Here is a 20,735-nt window from a genome sequence, read left to right on the forward strand (position 1 = left end):
TCCACTTAGCGGTATGGTTCAGAAGGGTTAGAATGGTCCAGCCTATTCAGGTGAGCGTTTCCACTGCAAGTGGGACCGTCTGGGTGGGGGCATGCAGGGTTTAGAACAAATGCCTAGCGTGTCATTTATCGTGAGCATTGACATTTTCCTGTCCGCCAATCAATGGATTGTATAGTGTGACGCCAGTAGCTCCGCCCTAACCGTCCCGTACCATTTCCTATGGACCTACATCTGAAGGGGCCCCAGGAATGGTGCAGTTTGGTTCGGTTGTATGGGCCACTTTCATAATGGAAACACTCAAAATAGCGTACCAAACCGTATTACTCAGTGGAAATGGGGCATTAATAGAGAGATCATAAATGGGGTTAGTGTAACCCTTTAAGGGCTTTCCTGTTGTGCATGACCTGACAGAAACCATATTTTAATTTGCTAATTTTTCTGTTCGTTGTGCTGGACAAATGGCTATCGCGTGTTGCCTACATCCCTTTGCAGGCCAGCTACATGGGGCAACACAAAGTACCAACTGGCATCACCCATGATCTGCACTGAAAACAAAGCATTCTGGGACAGGTCAGAGTGCATGCTGGGTGAGGGCTGAACATACACACCTTTTCTGCATTCCCACCCCTGGTGTGGCATTAGTTGATTTTTATTTATTTATTTTTGTCTATTTTGTTTTTTTGCATTTCCGCTGATCCATTGAATCGGTAATATTTGCAGTTTAAAACAGGACAGTGCCATGTTACGCGTGTTCCTGTCCCTCTGTATCTGCTCTGCTCCCATGAGATATCCCGTGTGTCGGAACACGAGTGGCCCAGAATTACAGGATCCCGTGTCGACCTCTGCACGCAGGCCCAATTAATGCTTGCATTGCTGGTCCATTGCTTGTAATGAATGAGGAAGTTTCAATGTCACCACTAACTCCCTGTACATCCTGTTGGATACAGCTGGGAGTATGGCATGTGCGTCTTTTTAATGTTTAACCAGCTGCTCTCCATCCCACCCTTCATATCCTGGAGAAATGAACGCCTCCAGTGCAGCCCTTATTACATCTCTTGCTAAACTGATCTATTCTTGCGATTAACTCCTAAATATTGAACCAGTAGATCCCACATTCCACTTTATGTGAACATTATACCTGTTACGATATTCCGGAATCTGCGTTCAGAATTCGGGCAAACTATGATTTTAAGATTGATATCTGTATAGTAATAGTGATTATGTTAATCTGTGTAGATCTCAAAAGTAGCAGCAGAAGATGACCGGTAGAAAAAAGATAAATCAATATTTGAGTTTATTTTTATATTTTCCCCCACAAAAAATATATTTGTTTATGGATGCTTTGCTGAATGACAGCTGTCCTCTTGTTAATTAATCAAGAGCTAATCCAATATGTAAACCGGAAGTAAAATATGTGATGTTATCCCAGTGGCTGCTCGCATATATCCATAGAGATGGTTTATTTAGAGCAGGGCTGTCCAACCTGAGGCCCCCCAGATGTTGTTGAACTACAACTCCCATGATTCCATGGCTATCTGTGTCATTGAAAGAATCATGGGAGTTGTAGTTCAACAACATCTGGGGAGGCCGCAGGTTGGACAGGCCTGATATAGAGGTATTTCAGGCTTTCCCCCTGCTTGCTGGCATGGATATCATCCCTTACCAGGAGATACTGCATATATATATATAATTGGATAAAGGGCGCATGGGAATAATTCCCAGATATTTTAATTATTATTTTTTATTCCTGAGTCACTCACAGCTTCAAAATCCATAGAACTTGGAACAGCTGCCATGATTAAGGAAACTCCGCGATCCCTCAAGGTGTTACTTGTGAATTATGGTGAAAGCCTTGCTTTTTGCTGGCTGGGTAATCCGTAACGCTGTGAGTGTAGAACTAGACTGGAGAAACCTTGTGCAAAGTCCTGTTATGTAAGGCAGGCTGTTGTTGTGATGGCCATTGCAGTCTGGGACATTTAACCCCTTAAGGACCAAACTTCTGGAATAAAAGGGAATCATGACATTTCACACATGTCATGTGTCCTTAAGGGGTTAAACACATGCTGGAAAATGTTTGAGAGCATTTGGCTTTTGATTTGATTTTGTGCTGTTGGGCTATGGGTGTGACCCCCCTCATGTTTTGTCCACCCATTTTCATGTGATTTGGCAAAACCTGGAGGATCACCCGTATCTGGATGTCTCAATGGACAGGTTCAGTCCCTCCGTGACCAAGCTACCAGTGTGTGGTCACTCCGTGCCGTGATAGGCTGCGACTCTCTGGTCATGGGGACAGCATTGAAATATTTATACAGATAACAAAGTGATATTCCTCATTGCGTATTGAAGAGAGAAAACGTTGGGTGTCATGCAACACCACAAGAAAATTGTTTTTGTTCCTGATAATTTCAGGAATGGCAGCTAAAGCCTGTCACCATAACCACTGGAGTACTCTATAAAAGTTTTGGTGCTCAGCCTTGGGCTGTGGATTGAGATCTGCACAGGAATACAGCATTGTAATCAGGAGCTGTAATGCGTGTTATATATTATCTATGGTTTGTGTATTGGCACTCCTTACTTTTTATGTCTTTGTTAATGTGTGCTGGAATTTAACCACCTCTTTCCTTTACTGCAACGCGCATGACGTCAACGAACAGTTCTGGCCTATAAAGCATGTAAAGTAAACCTAGGAGACCTATTATTTCTGGGATAGGGTCTTTAACGTGCAACCTATCCCAGTATATAGATGTCATATTGCAACCGTTTGTGAAAAAGGCCAAATCATATCTAAAAGATAGTGGGGATCTGCTCACCAATATTGAAAGCCTACAATGGGAGCAGAATTATATTATGGTTACATGTGACGTCACGTCACTGTATACTGTTATCAGACACGATCAGGGATTAAAAGCAGTGAGAAAAATCTTATACGAGGACCCCACCATGTTGGTGGAACAAGTAGAATTCTTGATAGAATGTATTGATTTTATACTCAACAATAATTTCTTTTGGCACGGTAATGACATCTATTTGCAGATCAATGGTACCGCTATGGGGACCAGGTTCGCCCCGAGCTATGCGAACATCTTCATGGCATACTGGGAAAACTTGTCCATCTGGCAAGGACACCAGTGGGGGGCGAACCTGGTCTTCTATAGACGGTACATTGATGACTGTTTCTTCGTCTGGAGAGGGGGGGAAATAGAACTACTAGAGTTCCTGGCATACATCAACAGGAACGAATACAACTTATCCTTTACGTATAAGTATAGTTCCAGCAGTATTGACTTCTTGGACCTGGTCCTTTATACGGATCAACAAAATACCCTCAAGTCGAAAACCTTCTTCAAGACTGTAGACGTCAACAGTTACATTCTAACGTCCAGCTGCCATTATCCAACCTGGCTCTTAGGCGTCCCTTTTGGACAATTCTTAAGGGTCAAGAAAAATTGTTCCGACCCGGAAGTATGCACCCAACAACTTCAAAAAGTGAAACATCAGTTCATAGAAAAAAGATATGACGAGAAAGCACTGGATACAGCCCTGGAAAAAGTGATGAATATAGAACGTGAAAACATCCTACATAAAAAACGAAAAAGTGCAGAGTCCAACAAGAACAACGAAGATCTATGTCCCCTGGTCTTTAATTATAGTGCCCAGGCGTATAAGATCAAAAACAGCATACAGAAACATTGGCACCTACTTCGCCAAGACGCAGCTTTGGCTACACTTTTACCAGCCAAACCTAGAGTCATCTTTAGGGGGGCTCCCACGTTACGAAATAGTTTGGTTCACAGTTATAACAAACCACCTAGACCCCACCATTTTTTAAATGGTCAAAAGGGGTACTACAAATGTGGCAGTTGCCACATATGCAAAACAAGCACAATAGGAAAAAACTGCACTACTTTTCAGTCCTCAACAACTAAACAAATATTCCAGATTAAGAACTGTATCACGTGTAATACAAAACAGGTTATATATAAGTTGGAGTGCCCGTGTGGCCTCCAATATATAGGTCAAACCAAAAGAACATTAAAAACCAGGCTCAGGGAACATGTGTATAACATAAAAAGAGGGTTTGATAAACACACACTCTCTAATCATTTTAATACACATCACAATCGTGATCCCACACTCCTATCATATTGTGGCATAGAAAAACTAGAGGTACCATGGAGGGGAGGAGAGCTGAGTAAGATACTAACCTATCGAGAAATGTTCTGGATCTACAATTTAAAGACCCTTGTCCCCTGGGGCCTAAATGCAGAGCTGGAATTAATGAACATATTATAGTAATCTGTACATCACTATTTGAATGTTTTCTATGATTTTGGTCCTTAAAGGGTTTAGGAGATACCCCCCTACCGGAGTTGGGATCAGAATATGACCTAATAGATACAGTCGCTACTGTCTTTACTATACTTACCCACAGGTCCTAATCAGGAATCAATTTTTAAAATTTATATATTTATTTTTATTTTTATTTTTATTTCATTTCATTTTTATTTCATTCATTTTTTTCATCTCTATTTCATGTATGTATCATTTTTTCTTCATTTGGTTCAATGCTTGATAGGACATTCTATAATGTTGGTATTATTGGAGCGATAGAAGACATATACATTAGTTGCCACTATACAGAAAAATGTACTAAGATGTTGTTACATTGGGAATAAGGCACACAAAAGTTATATGTGTATTTTTTCCTAAGTATGTTTAGATACACTTCAGACTTCGTGGTTTAGGTGCACATGCACTCCCATTTCAGTGATTTGTATAATTCAAGTTACAGCCTTTTAAAGAATATGACATGCTTTTGTTGGTTGATAAAGTTTTTATTTGCTTGTAGCTACACCTTTAAGTTTTAAATGGAATTTTGCCCGGCAAAGGTATATAACTGCCAAGCTAGGCATGAGACACCTATCTTGAAAAAGCCCCCGTAGTAGGGGCGAAACGCGTTGATCAGGTGTCTACTGAGACTTCATCTGCAGCACTCTCTGTTCCATCGGCTACCCACTTGAGCCGCATTTGCCGCAAGTCCGCTGTTTCCCCGACTAACAACTAAGACATTTTTTTCCCGAGTGCACCGGGCAGTTCCTGTCTTCTTGGAGGATTCACAGCTTGACTCGAACCAACTACTGGACATAAAAGCAGTCTGCAACACGATGAGTATCTCTTTTTCTCGTGTAAGAGTATTTATGTAGGGGGGGGATTTTATACTTGAATAAATTGTGTTACGGTTTTACACTATATACCGTTTCTGTTTCCCTTTTATCTAAGGTATTTTCGCATATCTGGACCCCTACTTTCTATCACACATTAGGATTTTGGTGCAGGACTTATATCTTCCTTTTTACCATACTTTGGATTTTTTGGAGTGGTATTTTTCCACTTTTGATTCTGGATTTTATATTAGTTGGTTTATTTCTACTAGAATTCATAATTTTTATTCTTGTTTGTCCGTTAACTTATTCCTTACTTATTTATAGTTTTATATGGTTTACAGTGTTACATATATTTTTTCACTGTTTATTATTTCTAAAGACCCTCTTTACTAATAGGGGGATTATTCACTAAGCGCTGAAATTTCAAATATGCATGTAAAGTAAACCTACTTTACTATTGGATGGAGAAATGGTTCAGTATGTATAGGAAACAGGTAACACATAAAGGGTGTTTGTTAGCACCCCTCAGTGCTGCGGCATTAGCCTGAGCTTTGAGAAACCTGGCAGACATCATCTATGGGATTGGTTAAGTATTCTCGATAATTCGACATCTGCCTTATAGCAGTATTCATCACCCCCATCTAAAGGCACACAAGCATGCGCCATCTTACATGAGCACAAGTGGCTGGGCTCTGCGAGGTGTCTGTCCTGGCTGGGCTCTGCGAGGTGTCTGTCCTGGCTGGGCTCTGCGAGGTGTCTGTCCTGGCTGGGCTCTGCGAGGTGTCTGTCCTGGCTGGGCTCTGCGAGGTGTCTGTCCTGGCTGGGCTCTGCGAGGTGTCTGTCCTGGCTGGGCTCTGCGAGGTGTCTGTCCTGGCTGGGCTCTGCGAGGTGTCTGTCCTGGCTGGGCTCTGCGAGGTGTCTGTCCTGGCTGGGCTCTGCGAGGTGTCTGTCCTGGCTGGGCTCTGCGAGGTGTCTGTCCTGGCTGGGCTCTGCGAGGTGTCTGTCCTGGCTGGGTGAATGATTACTTGATGGCTGTGTTGTTGTGACTCTGTCTCGCTTTATGGGCACTGTTATTTCAGTACACTCACTGTCCTGGCTGTGTTAATGATGGTCACTACGTTGTGTCTATCTCAGTGGTTTTTAGTGATGTTGAATGGCACTGATGTGTAAACCACTTTACATACACTAAAACTGGTTAACAGAATAGCGTGATTGCAGCATTGTGCATTCTGTGTAATTAATATGAAAGCGATAAGGCAGAATTCATGCATAAACAAGTGGTTTCCTTAATGTACGGCTGTGAGATTATAAGAACTCTGCAATATTCTTGTTAGTAAACTGCAATCTATGTGGGTATCAGGGCTTGCTTTCTGTCACCATGCATGTATCCAGCCTTGCTGTAGGTTTTCAGATGTAGAATAAGACAGTGTATGGTTAATGAGAAAGGAATGTATACAGTGTTTACACTGAGATTTGGATAAGGCTGCCGCCATGTTTATTTCATACAGCCTGTATTCATGTACATTGGCATAGAGTCAGAGAGGAGGGCAGGGGGCGCACAGTGAGTGGGTGCAGCCAGAACGGTGTCAGTAGAATGGAACAAGTGTAGCATCAGTGCCAGCGGAGAGAATGGTCAGGGCTGTACGTTTCTGGGCAAGCAGGTTGGCATATTTTACCAGTCGGCACTCATAGACTGGTAACCTGTCAGACATTTCTGTCCTTAATGAAATCTGTCAGACTTTCAATGTGACCTGTTTTCAGTGTATTGTGGGTACATTCCAGCATTTATAGTGCACACGGTTGCCAGGACTAGAATCCACTGAAAGAGAGAGTGATTCTGTGTATTTATATGTGATCACCCTGAGTCATTGCTGCCTATGGAATAGTTGGGGAGCGTAGTGACGATTAAAGCATTCCATGACGTTCTGTCAGTCATTACCTTAACAAGGTCTCTGGACCAAACCCTCCCCAATCATTCTCCTTCCCAAACCGGCTCAACGAGTGGCAGTGTCCAATAATAGCAGGTAGTGTGATGACCTAGGGCGACATTAACCCCTTTGACTGCTGGATTGAGGTTATTAAAGGGTTGGCAGTGTGGGCCTTTGGTCCATAGTTCCAGGTGTGACAGCCTTTATATGCAGACTGGAGCAGCATGTATTAACATGGTGCCATGCAACCGAACAAACAGAATTTAGACTAAACATCACATCATGCCCAGTCAGTCTGCCAGAGTAGGGCCAGATCTGGGTCATTGAAAGAAGCCGGCTGGAAGAGGGGATGAATTGGGGGGGAGCCTGCGAACCGCTACAATAATTATAAACCCTTTAACGAAACAGTACAAATACATCATATGTTGGGAACTATATGTAGCCTATGTAAGAGGAAGTCCTGCTACTCCTATCCTTGTATTTAGAAGAATTCCTCCATATTCTGACTCTAGAAAGGCTTCATCACCTGATTCGGGGTTAAAAATTCTGGCTGTAGGTCTGGGTGTGATGGAGCTGCCTAGCACTAGGCCACACATTGCCGTATTTCTAGTGGGCAACTCATTCTGGGCATGTTAGCATATGAATCCCACATACTGCCAGAGAACATATTACACGCTTTGGATCACAGAATTCATTAGCATTCGTTACTGTCACACCCCTACTCCCTATGAAAGTGTGTGCTGTTCCTGATTAAAACAGGTTAACAAAAAATTGTAAAATCTTCCTTTAAATAATGGGTGTCCACGCTGTGTAGTCGAGATCTATGTACTTTACTTTCTGTGACCTTTTAGTGTGCAGATCCTGACATGAGGCTGACGCAAGCTGCCATGTTCCTCTGTTTACATTGTCACCAACACATCCGGGACAAGTCTCTGGACGCACTGGCCTGGCACTCCCGAACGGCCAACGATTTTACAATTAACCGATTGAGACAGTCTTCTGCTCTAGCTTACCTCTAGCTCTTTAACCCTTCAACTGACTGCCACTACTGATCGTAGGTCAGACAGCGCTTTGCCAGGTTCTGTTTGGACTGTGCTGAGTGTTATCAAACAAAGTGAAAGCCACCCCTCCACTCCCTGTTCCCTTGGTTTGCTACAAAACGTATTTACTAAAATGTGTGTATTTTTACACATCCTTTAGAACCAGAAATTTGAGAGAAACTTCCAACATTTCTTGGTACAGGGAAATAGGCAGCCTTCCACGTAATGATGGATTCCAACTCGTACTATGCTCAGCCATTTGAAATTTAACACATCATAGGGACACTGTTTCTGCCTCTGGAGGAATGCATGTTGGGTTATTAACTAGTGTGAACTGTCAGGAGTTCAAAGTGATTTTAACATCTTTAGCCAAACTGAAACAGAGGTAACTCCAAGATCCGCAGAGTGATTGGCAAAGTTTCCTGTAAAAGCATTTGTGTACAGCACTAAAACTGTTAATAATGGAACCACACCTGCTATTCACTAAGGATGCAAACTGCGCTGTGGGGATCAACTCAAAATATTGTCTTAGAGGGAAGTGTTTAAATGTTTTTGATCTCGTATCTTTTAAACATGCTCCGCACTAATCAAGTCTTTCCTGATTACAGTGACAGGGGGTTCTATTCTTTACAAAAGCGCAGTGGGAGGGGTTTAGCAGACAAGTAATTTTTGTTGTATTTTTAAAGCACTGCCATGGAAAGGATTTATCTTCATGTCCGAATTAACCATGCGAGTCGTTTTATATACCACTTTAGTGACGTTTTATTTTAAATATATTTATATATATATTTATTTTCCTATGTGTTGTGTGTTTTGTGGTGCAGGGCTACACATCCTTCTGGAATGATTGCATCTCGTCTGGACTGCGTGGAGGAATTCTGATCGAGCTGTCACTGCGAGGTCGCATCATTCTGGAGCCTGCCACTTTAAGGAAGAAACGACTTTTGGACCGAAAGGTACCACATTTGCTGCTCCAAATACTTACAAATCGAGGTTTTGATAAATGCTCAATAGTCCACTTTTTGAAAAGGCCTAGCGAGGAAAAGTTCATGCTCTTTACTGAACAGCCCATCTTAAACTGTACCTTATTTGGGAGCCTGACTCGCCATCACTTTGGGGAAATTGAGAAATGACTGTTATAACATAGTATTCTTGGAGTTCGTATGTCTGTTAAGCTATGAACTTTTTTAAAGCCCCATGGTCTGACATACATGGCATGTATTTGACCAGCAACACTGCTGTCAGACAATTAGGTAAGTGTTTTAATTAAAGGGACACTCCCAGCACCTTAACCACTACAGCCCAATGTGGTGCTTATGGTGCCAGGACTTTCTTTGCCAGAGTAGTCAAACAGTTTTAAGAACCATCTACAATGTAACTGGGCTCTAGCAGGTGCCACCGCCACCTCCCCTGCTTCTGGTAGCTCTGACTGTTGACTATTTACTCTGGAAAGGTGCCAGGGCACTCCAGCAGGCTGTAGTGATTATGGTGCTTGCAGTGTGTTTTTTTTTTTTTTTTTTTTAAAGGGACACTATAGTCACCAAAACAACTTTTTGCTTAATTAAGCAGTTTTTTTGTATAAATATCATTCCTCTGTAATCTCATTGCTCAATTCTCTGCCATTTAAGAGGTAAATCACTTTTGTTTTGTCCATGCAGCCCTAGCCACACCTCCACTGGCTGTGACTCACATCCTGCATGAAAAATGGTTTTTATTTTTAATCAGGTGTAAACTTACTTTAGAAGTTTTTATCTCGTGTTATGTAAATTGAACTTTAATCACATACAGGAGACCACTACAAGGTCTAGCAATCTGTTAACAGTGCAGTATAAGAAATGTGCAGAATGTGCAATAAAGAAAGTGTAGGCATTAGATGACTCTTTACAGGAAGTATTTAGGAAGGCTGTGTTGGTCACATGCAGGGAGGTGTGACTAGAGTCTGCATAAAGTGCTTTAACTCCTAAATGGCAGAGAATTGAGCAGTGAGACTGCAGGTGCATGATCTATATGCCAACACTGCTTCATTAAACTAAACTGGTTTTGGTGACTATAGTGTCCCTCTAAGTTTTAAGTCGGCGTATGTAGGGTGGGTTTTTATTACTTGCTAGGGAAACTCCTCCATAAATGGTCACATTCAAGAGCTTCTGGTGCTCTGGATTTTACATAACAATAAAACTGCCTAATCAAGACATTACGCTAATATCTCCATTTTGCTTTATATTACCTGTAACCTTTATAAGCTGCAATAAAAAAGCTCTGTGGAAATGTCGGGAAACGCAGGGGAAGATTTATCGAAGTCTTCTGAAAGGTCGTCTCTCGTTTATTTTCTAATCTCTTCGTATTTATTAGAATTTAAGCAGAAAAAGCAGGAACTCTCTATTTTTAGAACAATTTGACATTTTTTTTAATAGATATATCTATTTCTGAACAGCCCACTAAATTTAGTGTCGGATAAAAGAGAAGTGAGACAGAGCACTTTTGTAGAAAGAGAAGTGACAAAAAGTCTGGTGCATCGCTGAAAAAAATAGCTAGATTGAAAAATTGTATCAAGAAAACAAACAAATGCAGAACTGTCTGCGAATCTTTGATAAATCTCTTCTTCAAGGCGTTGCTGGAAGAGTTATATACACAATGTTCAGGTCTGTTTGCGATCAGATTACCTACATCCTCCTATTAAAGCACGCCTATCATCTTTACACAATTAGAGCTGCTAAGATCGAAAGGTTCAGATATTTTACAATCCTCTCTTTAGATTTGTGTTTTGAAGTAATGGAAACCAGGAAAAATAGGGTCTGTATACAATATATAAAGCAATTTGGATCACTTATGTACTTTCCCAAAATCCACCCAAGCACAGCTTGCAGGAACGGGCAGTCAGGGCCTTTGTTTTCTAGGGCATTGTGTCCACACCGTTTATCTGTATATAAAGTATAATAACCTTCACAGCCCGTTATAGTGGTTATGATGTCAAAGTGTTTTGCAATAGTTATCTTCTTGCCTGGGTCTCGCTGGGCACCGAGTCTCTGGCAATGCCTATAAATATTTTCAACTGGTACGCTGCACACACAGGGTTCTCGCACCATGATCACTTCAGATCGCTGGAGAAACCCTTTAACAACGGTTTTATACACATACCCCTCTTACATCCTGAGTGACAGGATATACATGCAGATCTTTTCAGATAGCATTCTGGACAAACCAGTCTTTTTATGACTATCGACACATCCCTGGCTGCTAATTAACGGGAGTAACCAGTTCCTTATCTCTCTCCTGCTCACCGTTTATAGTCTAGCAGCGAGGGAGTGAGGCTGGGTCTCTGTTCTTGGCCGTTGCCCACAGTGTATGCTTACTGGGTGTTTTTACAGTGTTTAACATTTTGGGTTTGAATGCAGTATACATATGTTTTACAAGTGGTAAGCAATGTATTCATACCTTAGGGGGGGAAACTCTGAAATTACAATTTTACTTTAAAAAGCACCATGGTTGTTATAGTCAGCAACAGCTGGTCGTCTCTCTTTTTGGCCGCCCCTAAAACAAGCTTATAGATTGGTAGCATTCAGCTGATGACAAGGAAAGGAGGAGGTGTGTTCCCACGTGCTGAGGGAGCCCGGCGCTGGAGAAAGGCAAGATTTTAACCCGTTCCTCTCCATCCAGCCCGGTGGGAGTGGGACCCTGAGGTTGGGGGCACCCTCAGGGCACTATAGTGCCAGGAAAACGAGTGTGTTTTCCTGGCACTATAGTGGTCCTCTTAATAAACACAGACATGCTTTACGTATTATGTAGCTTAGGGTGATCAGAGAGTGCCCTATTTTACTACTACAAAATATATATATTATTTTAATTTCAGCTCAGTTTGCCTTAAAGAAACCCTCCGATGAATTTTTCTTAACAATTTAGTAACAATACCGCAATGAAAACACTCTCTCATGCTTTTAATTATGCATTTTTCCATTAGGGTATATCTAAAACTTATTTAGCAGCCTTTGCAAGCCCTCCCCTTCTAATCCCACCCACTCTTTCTGTGTCTGTCCAATCACAGGCTTCCCAATGCAGCTCAATGTAAAGTCTTTGCAAGGCAGGTGCTCTGAGCAATGGCTGTCTCCACTGAGCTAAAAAAACAACCAACCAGGAAGTAACTGTATCCGTAACCGTATCGGTAACAGCCCAGGAGGTGTAACAAGGTTGAAGCAGCACTATAGAAAACTGTATTTTTTTTTTTTTTTTTTTATTCTTTATTTTTTGTGTGCAAGATTTCACAAAACGGGTCTTGATGCCACAATAGCAGTCACAAGCACAGTGTCTACATACATTTCACATACGGCATATAGAAGATCTGCACAATTTTGTATATTATGATAACATTAGAGAATTACGCATTTGTTGCTCCAGCTGTTTTCACCGCTAGTATCATCAGTTTATGCAATAGGAGCATAAATACAAGCATGACTAGGAATTACAGTTTGCTTCACTGGAGTTAGCATGACATAAGGTTAGACGTTTGCTGGCTATAATCATCTGAGTGTTTGGTCTCTGATAAGTCGTTTGGTCTAATTAGTTAAACTCTAGCTTGGTCCACCTCGGGCGCCACCATGGAGCACGTGGAGTTTCGTGGGGTTAGTTGCTGTCACTCCCTGAGTCAGGTCTGGGGTCTACGTAGTTAATAATGGGGGTATTTGTCAGGGCTTGTGTGCGGTATCTTTGTCTGCAGTGGCATGTTTATAACAGAAGTTGTCATGTTGTGCTTTTATGGGTTGCTTTACCTACTGGTTATGCTGGCTGGATGTCAGGTAAGTCAGAGTGTGTGTTAACAATGGTGTGAGTATTTCTAAACGCTGTAGTGATATGTGTTGGGTCATGTTAGGTGTAACAATGGCCTTAATAAAGTTGCTAAGCTCTTGGTCGATAACATTAAAACAGTGTGAAAGTAAGTAGAAGGAGACAGCAGATTAGCATTACTTAACAGACTGAGAGTTCATGTTGCAGCACGGAAAGCTGTGCTCGGGTGAAGTTCTTGGGTCTCAGTCCTCAGGGTGGTCCGTGTTTATCCGACGCCCACTCTGTGGTGCCGCTGGGGTTGCGTGTATGCTGCTCGGGCCGGGAAGCGCAAGCCCATTGCAAATAAAGTCCCGCTGCCCATGCTGGTTCTCTGTGTGTCGCTTGGGGAGTGAGTCCCGGTGGCTTCCTGGCGTGTGTGAGGTACCTTGTCTGCTTTGTCTCGCCAGACCCTTCTTGAAGCCCATGTGGGGTGTTTGCCATTCCTGGTGGTCTCGCTGTGGGGCTGCGCTGTTCCCTGCTGTGGGTGCCCGTGCATTTTCTTCTGGGTGTGGTAAGTGGTCGTGAGTGGGTAGGGATGGTTGGTACCTCGGTGCTCTCGTGAGGTCGTCCCTGTGGCTGCAGGTGCCTGGGTTGGGCCTGTGCTAGATTTGTGTTGAGGTGTTCGGCTACCAATCCGCCGCCGTTGTTTAGTGCTATGTCCCGCCAGTGCAGCTTTCTGTTGCTGAGGGCTTTTAGGTGGGTGGCTTGAGCTGGGCGGGCGAGTGTCGCTTTGTTGTAGTAGTTTCTGCTCCCGCCTGTCTCTGTCCTTCTCCCTCTCCATGAAGGCTGTGTGCGGGGCCATACGCTTTTCTAGTGTTGCCCAGAAGCGTTGGAAGCTCTTTTCGATCCGCGTGAGTATACACTCCACCGCTGAGCAGCAGTCTCCGCCATGTGGCGTGGGTGTAGGAGGTGGATTAGGCCCCTCCGCCATCTTGTAATGGACTCCGCTTAAAGTGGAGGAGCTGCGCCGGGAGACCAGTGGCTGTGGAGGTGAGGTTTAGCTTATTGGGACCGGGATATCCCCCACCGGTCCTAAGGGGGGAGGGGGAGCCCAATACTTCGGGTGCTGCTTGCTTTGGTGAGCTGGGAGAGCGGCCGCCTCTCCCCTGCTCTGCATTGTGTAGGCCCCAGGTCTCTGGTCCGGTGACCCAGCAGGCGATCTGGGTATGCAAGGTGTCCTCCCGTTCCCCATTGTTTGTATTGCAAGGTGAGGTAAGTTGGGGTTCAGGAATCAAGCGTTTTTTTTGTCGAAAATCGGATCCAGGCTCAGGAGCTCACAGATAGTGTCTGTTCAGCTCCCCGGTCAGGCCCCGTCCCCAGAAAACTGTATTCTTAACTCTAAATAGCAGGGGTTACTAACCCAGTCCTCAAGTACAGTGATTGAAAACCACTGTTCTATAGTATGCCTCTGCCTTCGTGGACGCCATGCCAATAGGAGAACATAATACTTATGTATGGCAAAATCAATGCTTTCCTATAGGGATTTTGAAGATTCTGGACCCGTCAAACTCTGTCAAAATGCAGGAAGTGCCTGTAGTGGCTGTTAACCCGGCATTGTGAAGTAATTTCACTGTTTGTTTTTTTTTTTTTTTTATATTGCAGGATTAAGTGGATAGGCACCCAGACCGGACTCTTAATACTTAAAGGAACAGTGTTAAAACCACCATCTAGCCACTCTCACCCTATAACCCTATTTAATATAGTTTAATATAGTAAAATCTTACTTTTATTCTGCCTCCATTGGCTGACCTCATCAGAAGTATTGATCAAAACCAATCGCAATGCTTTCCCATTGGACAGCATTGGATTGTCAAAGAGGCAGGGGCAGAGCCAGCACAAGTCAAACACAGCCCTGGCCAGTCAGCATCTCCACATAGAGATACATTGAATCAATGAATCTCTTTGAGGAAAGTTCAGTGTCTGCATGCAGAGGGAGGAGATACGGAATGTTTGGATGCATTTTAGGCAGCCGTGGCCCAGGAAGGATCTCTAACAGCCATCTGAGGAGTGGCCAGTGAAGTTATCACTAGGCTGTAATGTAAACACGGCATTTTCTCTGAAAAAAAGTCTTTACTGCAAAAATCCTGAAGGTAATGATTCTACTCAGCAGAACAAATTCAATAAGCTGTAGTTCTGGTGACTATAGTGTCCCTTTAAAACACTTCAGCAAGCTGTTGTGCTTTAGGTGTGAAGTGTTCCTTTAAATATTTCCTTCTTGTGTTGCTAGGTTACACCTTCTTCCATGGCTACGTTCGTGTCGAGCCGCCATCTTGTGTTCCTAGACACTGCTGTCATAATCTCTGTACTATAATCTCATCTAGTGCTGAAAAGCCAGTGACTGCTAGTACTATTACTTGTCATCCCCACAAACCGTTTAGTATTACAACACAGGATGTATAGATTTATATCAGATGAAGCCTTTTCTTCAATGCTTTATCAGTTAATGTCTCCACCTTCTGGTTAAACAACAACAAAAAACCTGTTTGACAAGGTTTTCCCCCTTAAGCATTGTTTCTGTTTCAATTCTGCTACATCAAATTCACTTGAACAATCTCAACATTTAAAAAGAGAATTGAAGGTGAATTTGAAGGTGTGCCGTATGCCCTTGTAGTAATCACTTTAAAAATGGGGTTACTTGATGTAAAAAAAAAAAAAAATGGTCAAATTGGAAAAAAGCCTTGGACGAAGGTGCTGCTCATAGGCTGAGAGTTTCAGTTGCTCCCGATTCACAAAAAGTGGTGAAAAATTGGTGTTTTCTTCTCACTCCATTTTATGAATGGGGAGCTACTGTCAGATGATACTCTTAGCCCAATGAACGGCACCATTGAGGCATCCTGATTGAAGCTTCAAACCACAATGAAAGTTCAGGGTGAGAGTTGATCAGTGGCAGACTGAGGATTTTGGAGTTAAACTGCTTGCCTGTTGTTATGGTGCCTGGAGTGCACCTCATAGCGTTTAATTATACGCGCACCTTGCCCCCATTTTGGGAACAGGGTCACTGCACATGTATGTCCTTATCCCCTCCATAGACGGTAAACCTTTATCTCCTATACATATCCCACACACAGGAGATAGACAAGGGTTTGCCTGTGTCGCTCTGTGGCTTGATAGATGTAAAATAGCTGGTGATTCACTGCACAATGTCCGTGAACATGCGTGCACAGAGAATCATGGGAACAATGTCCGTGAACATGTGTGCACAGTGAATCATGGGAACAATGTCCGTGAACATGTGTGCACAGTGAATCGTGGGACCAATGTCCGCGAACATGTGTGCACAGTGAATCGTGGGACCAATGTCCGCGAACATGCGTGCACAGTGCATCGTGGGAACAATGTCCGCGAACATGCGTGCACAGTGCATCGTGGGAACAATGTCCGTGAACATGCGTGCACAGTGAATCATGGGAACAATGTCCGTGGACATGCGTGCACAGTGAATCATGGGAACAATGTCCGTGGACATGCGTGCACAGTGAATCATGGGAACAATGTCCGTGGACATGCGTGCACAGTGAATCATGGGAACAATGTCCGTGGACATGCGTGCACAGTGAATCATGGGAACTGTCCGTGAACATGTGTGCACAGTGAATCATGGGAACAATGTCCGTGGACATGCGTGCACAGTGAATCATGGGAACTGTCCGTGAACATGTGTGCACAGTGAATCATGGGAACTGTCCGTGGACATGCGTGCACAGTGAATCATGGGAACTGTCCGTGAACATGCGTGCACAGTGCATCGTGGGAACAATGTCCGTGAACATGCGTGCACAGTGAATTGTGGGACCAATGTCCGTGAACATGCGTGCACAGTGAATCGTGGGACCAATGTCCGTGAACATGCGTGCACAGTGAATCGTGGGAACAATGTCCGTGAACATGCGTGCACAGTGAATCGTGGGAACAATGTCCGTGAACATGCGTGCACAGTGAATCGTGGGAACAATGTCAGCGAACATGCGTGCACAGTGAATCGTGGGACCAATGTCAGCGAACATGCGTGCACAGTGAATCGTGGGACCAATGTCAGCGAACATGCGTGCACAGTGAATCGTGGGAACAATGTCCGTGAACATGCGTGCATAGTGAATTGTGGGACCAATATGTCCTGCTTTTTTTTTTTTTTTAAAGTGAAAATGAATGTAGCGTTGGTTGATCATCTAGAAATGCTGAAAAAGCATAATGCCCCCTATGCTCACCTCACTCCAGTGAAAGCTTCAGGAGAGATCAATGGGAGCCTGTTATTTTTTGGTATTGTCCTGCTGTTGTGAGTTTGGTGAATGAACTGTTCAGACAAAGCATCCCGTCTGGCTGCAGACTGATTTAGAGGGTAATTGTAACAGGGGCGTGGAATCTGTGGCACCATTTAGGGATTAATTCTCCAACACTTCTATAATTGCAGCTTGACCTTTGTTTTTCGATTCACTGATTCGATGAATCAAGACGGAGCACATGTGTATTTTTGTGTCCACAGAAGATTAAAGAGGGAAGCAGTGGTTTGGGTGTCGTGTTATGGTAGATGTCTTTACAAATCTTATCCGTTAATCCCACAGGTACTGCTGAAATCTGATGCACCAACCGGAGACATTTTATTGGATGAAACCCTGAAGCACATGAAGGCCACAGACCCTGCCGAAACAGTGCAGAGCTGGATCGAGTTACTGACTGGTAAGGAGATAAATCCAAGACACGGTCCACTATCTACACGACAGCATGTGCACAACAAACATTACTGGGTTATCATCACCCTACTCACTATCAACTTTGTATAAAAATGGCTGTACTCATATAAGCTAACCATTCCTCTCTGATCGGTAGCTTGCAAGAATATCCGTTACGTATTGGCACACACTGATCAGCTTACAGACATTTCATTATATGAATACTAGTATTGTATTTTGTGTGATTTATCCCCTGCATGCAGTTGTTTTCATTGGTAGAACTTGCTCTGAGCTTGAATCTTCATGCGGTTCTTACTGTGGGTGTCTCTCCAGTGTGTTCAGGCAGAGGGCTAATAAGATTCAGGATTGAGTAGTGTCCAGTGCACCCCACATAGTATTGTGACTATAGTGCTGGTCTTAGTGAGCAAGCATGGTGTATGATTTATAATGTAATTAACGATTATAGATAGTGGTAATAATGCTGTGTAGCAGTTTGTCCCCAGTCATAGTTCCATTCTTCCCATAGACTGAGTGAATTAGTCCTATAAAGGTATAGCCTGCCATACTGCGTCTGCTATCCGTGTGCACTCATAACGCTAGACCTGGTGTGTGAGCAGCTATCACTGGATATTCCTGTCACAACTTACCTCTTCCGGGAGGAGAGCGAGATCTTTATATGTGCAGTGTCTACGTTCACAAGTTGCATGTAATTGACACGGCAAATGAGAGGAAAATTCCTTGTTTCCTGTGCCGGTGCCAGAGTTGGCTGCCTTATAGCACAGTATGTGGTAGTTTGATGGTCTGTTCTTCAGATACTTCTAAAGTGTATATTACTCATATCTTACAAATGTCAACATTCGCTGTACATTATCTGTCTTTTTGTCTCTCTCCAGGTGAGACCTGGAACCCATTCAAACTGCAGTACCAGCTTCGTAATGTCCGAGAACGTATTGCCAAGAACTTGGTGGAAAAGGGAATACTTACCACCGAGAAACAGAATTTTCTGCTGTTTGACATGACCACGCACCCAGTCACCAACACTACCGAGAAGCAACGCCTGGTAAAGAAACTTCAAGAATCCCTTCTGGACAAGTGGGTCAATGACCCTCATCGCATGGACAAACGGACATTGGCTTTGTTGGTGCTGGCTCATTCTTCGGATGTTTTGGAGAATGCTTTCTCAACCCTGCCAGATGATAAGTATGATATGGCCATGAACAGATCCAGAGATCTATTGGACCTGGACCCAGATATCGAAGGAAACAAGGCCAATGCCTCAGAAATGATATGGGCTGTGCTTTCAGCCTTCAATAAATCATAAGCAAAGGGGATAAGAAATAACAACTCAACTTTATAAGGATTAACTCCAATCCATCTCCAGCTTGTATGGTGGGGTAGGAGGAGGATTGAGCTCAATGACCATGCTTTAGCATGGAGTCTTGGAACTAATAAACTTTGTTACCCCGCCTTCTGATCTACCCCGACATCAGCTCCAACACTTTTTAAGAATAACCAGTTAGTTCGCAAAGCACGTTTTCATGACCAGAATCCCGAGTAGGTGCTGAGTTAGGAGATTAGTACAGCTCACACAACTCCACCACTGGGAGAAACCGGGAATGGCTTTTGGTCATTCTGAATCATTCTCTTCTGCACCTTGTTATGTTTTCGAAATGTAAAGTAATACTTAATAAAGCCAGAAATGGAGGTCATAACACACTTGTATTCTCCTAGAACATTATCGAGGCTTTCCCATTCTTTTTTTTTTGTGAGCTATTCAGGTAACGGATGTGTAGGTAAAACCTTTTACCCACAAAGAACCTGGATCTCAGGACTGCTCATATGAATCTACTTTGCACAAAGAGGTCCCTGCACATCCTTAACATCCTCACCTAATTTAGTTCTACAGATCGGTGTTCCGTAGTGTCTCTCGTTGCCACATTCAATGAACTATAGAATTCTCCACCAGTTGTTGAGCAGACCAAACCCTCCTGTTTAACCACCGAACTCGGTGTAGGCTCAGACAGATATATAAACCTATAAGGGGCTACAGCGACCAGTAATGCAGATTAGGGCATATAGACCGCATCACATAGGTTTAGTTTTACATATATACATATATATATATTTTTTTTGTTCACCTTTTAGCCCACAAATCTTTCTCCAAGTATGCATATATCTGTCTTCTCTTTTTTTTTTCCATTACATATCTTGATAACAAAAGCATTTTCCTTTAAGACCCATGTGTCACTTTTTGTGGTGGTCCACACTGTTGGGGATATGGGGACGTCTCCCTGATAGGTTTCCTTTTTTTTTTTCCTTTTTTTTTTTCATATGGATTACTAGACATTAACTGTTAATTAAACCAAAACTACCACACTGCTTGGCCAAATCGATCGTCTCTCAGGATCATGGGAGTTTAAGTTCAACAACTAAAGAGTGATTATGGCCAGGTCTACTCCATATAAATTACAATTATGCTTAACATCCAGTGTGTGTGCCTGATTTTTTTTTTTTTTGCTATGTTAATTTCATTTTTTTATTAAATGTTTTGTTTGTGTTTCCCTCCCCCAGAAGCCATTTCATCACTTGTGATTTATGTATTGTTTTCTATCTTTTATGATCATTTCCTCTTACTCTGATCTTGAATATCAAAGTGTGATTGTGATATACATGTTTTTTTTTTTTTTTCTTCTTGTCATTATTGCAGTGGGTTTACAAATCCATACGTAGGGTTATCGGATATATTTTATTAACTTTCTTTGGTAAAGATATGGTAGGGCCAAAGTTAAGCAATGGCAAAGAATATGTATAATCAGTTACGTCTTTGATGCATATTTCCAATAAATTCTGTATAGTATTTTAAACTGTTTACTTTTTTTTTATTCAAGGTATGAAATATGTAAGGGATATTATGGCACATTTACTTAACTCGGAATGGCCGTGACAGTTAGAATTTTATCAGATCCAATTGTTTTACCTAAATTTTGATATTTGGTTTTTAGTTTGCAACAGATTATTTAGTGAATTTTACTCAACCCTTTGACCTGGACAATTCACGCCTAATAATCAGGGTGCATAAAAAAAAAAAACTATCACTATTCACGTGATAACCAGACCTTC

General features: G+C 42.7%; 1 protein-coding gene across 1 annotated transcript in view; it reads left to right on the forward strand.

The window, feature by feature from the left end:
• Window positions 1-20,479, forward strand: part of GOLPH3L (golgi phosphoprotein 3 like) — a 34,767-nt gene extending 14,288 nt beyond the window's left edge. Inside the window, exons 3-5 of the mRNA XM_063439233.1 lie at window positions 8,958-9,089; window positions 17,508-17,622; window positions 18,509-20,479. Coding sequence (XP_063295303.1) covers window positions 8,958-9,089; window positions 17,508-17,622; window positions 18,509-18,936 — 675 coding nt within the window. The 3' untranslated portion in view covers window positions 18,937-20,479. The remainder of the gene's footprint in view (window positions 1-8,957; window positions 9,090-17,507; window positions 17,623-18,508) is intronic.
• The last annotated feature ends 256 nt before the right edge of the window (window positions 20,480-20,735 follow it).

The sequence above is a fragment of the Pelobates fuscus genome, chromosome 13 (genome assembly GCF_036172605.1).
Source record: "Pelobates fuscus isolate aPelFus1 chromosome 13, aPelFus1.pri, whole genome shotgun sequence".
Taxonomy (NCBI): Eukaryota; Metazoa; Chordata; class Amphibia; order Anura; family Pelobatidae; genus Pelobates; species Pelobates fuscus.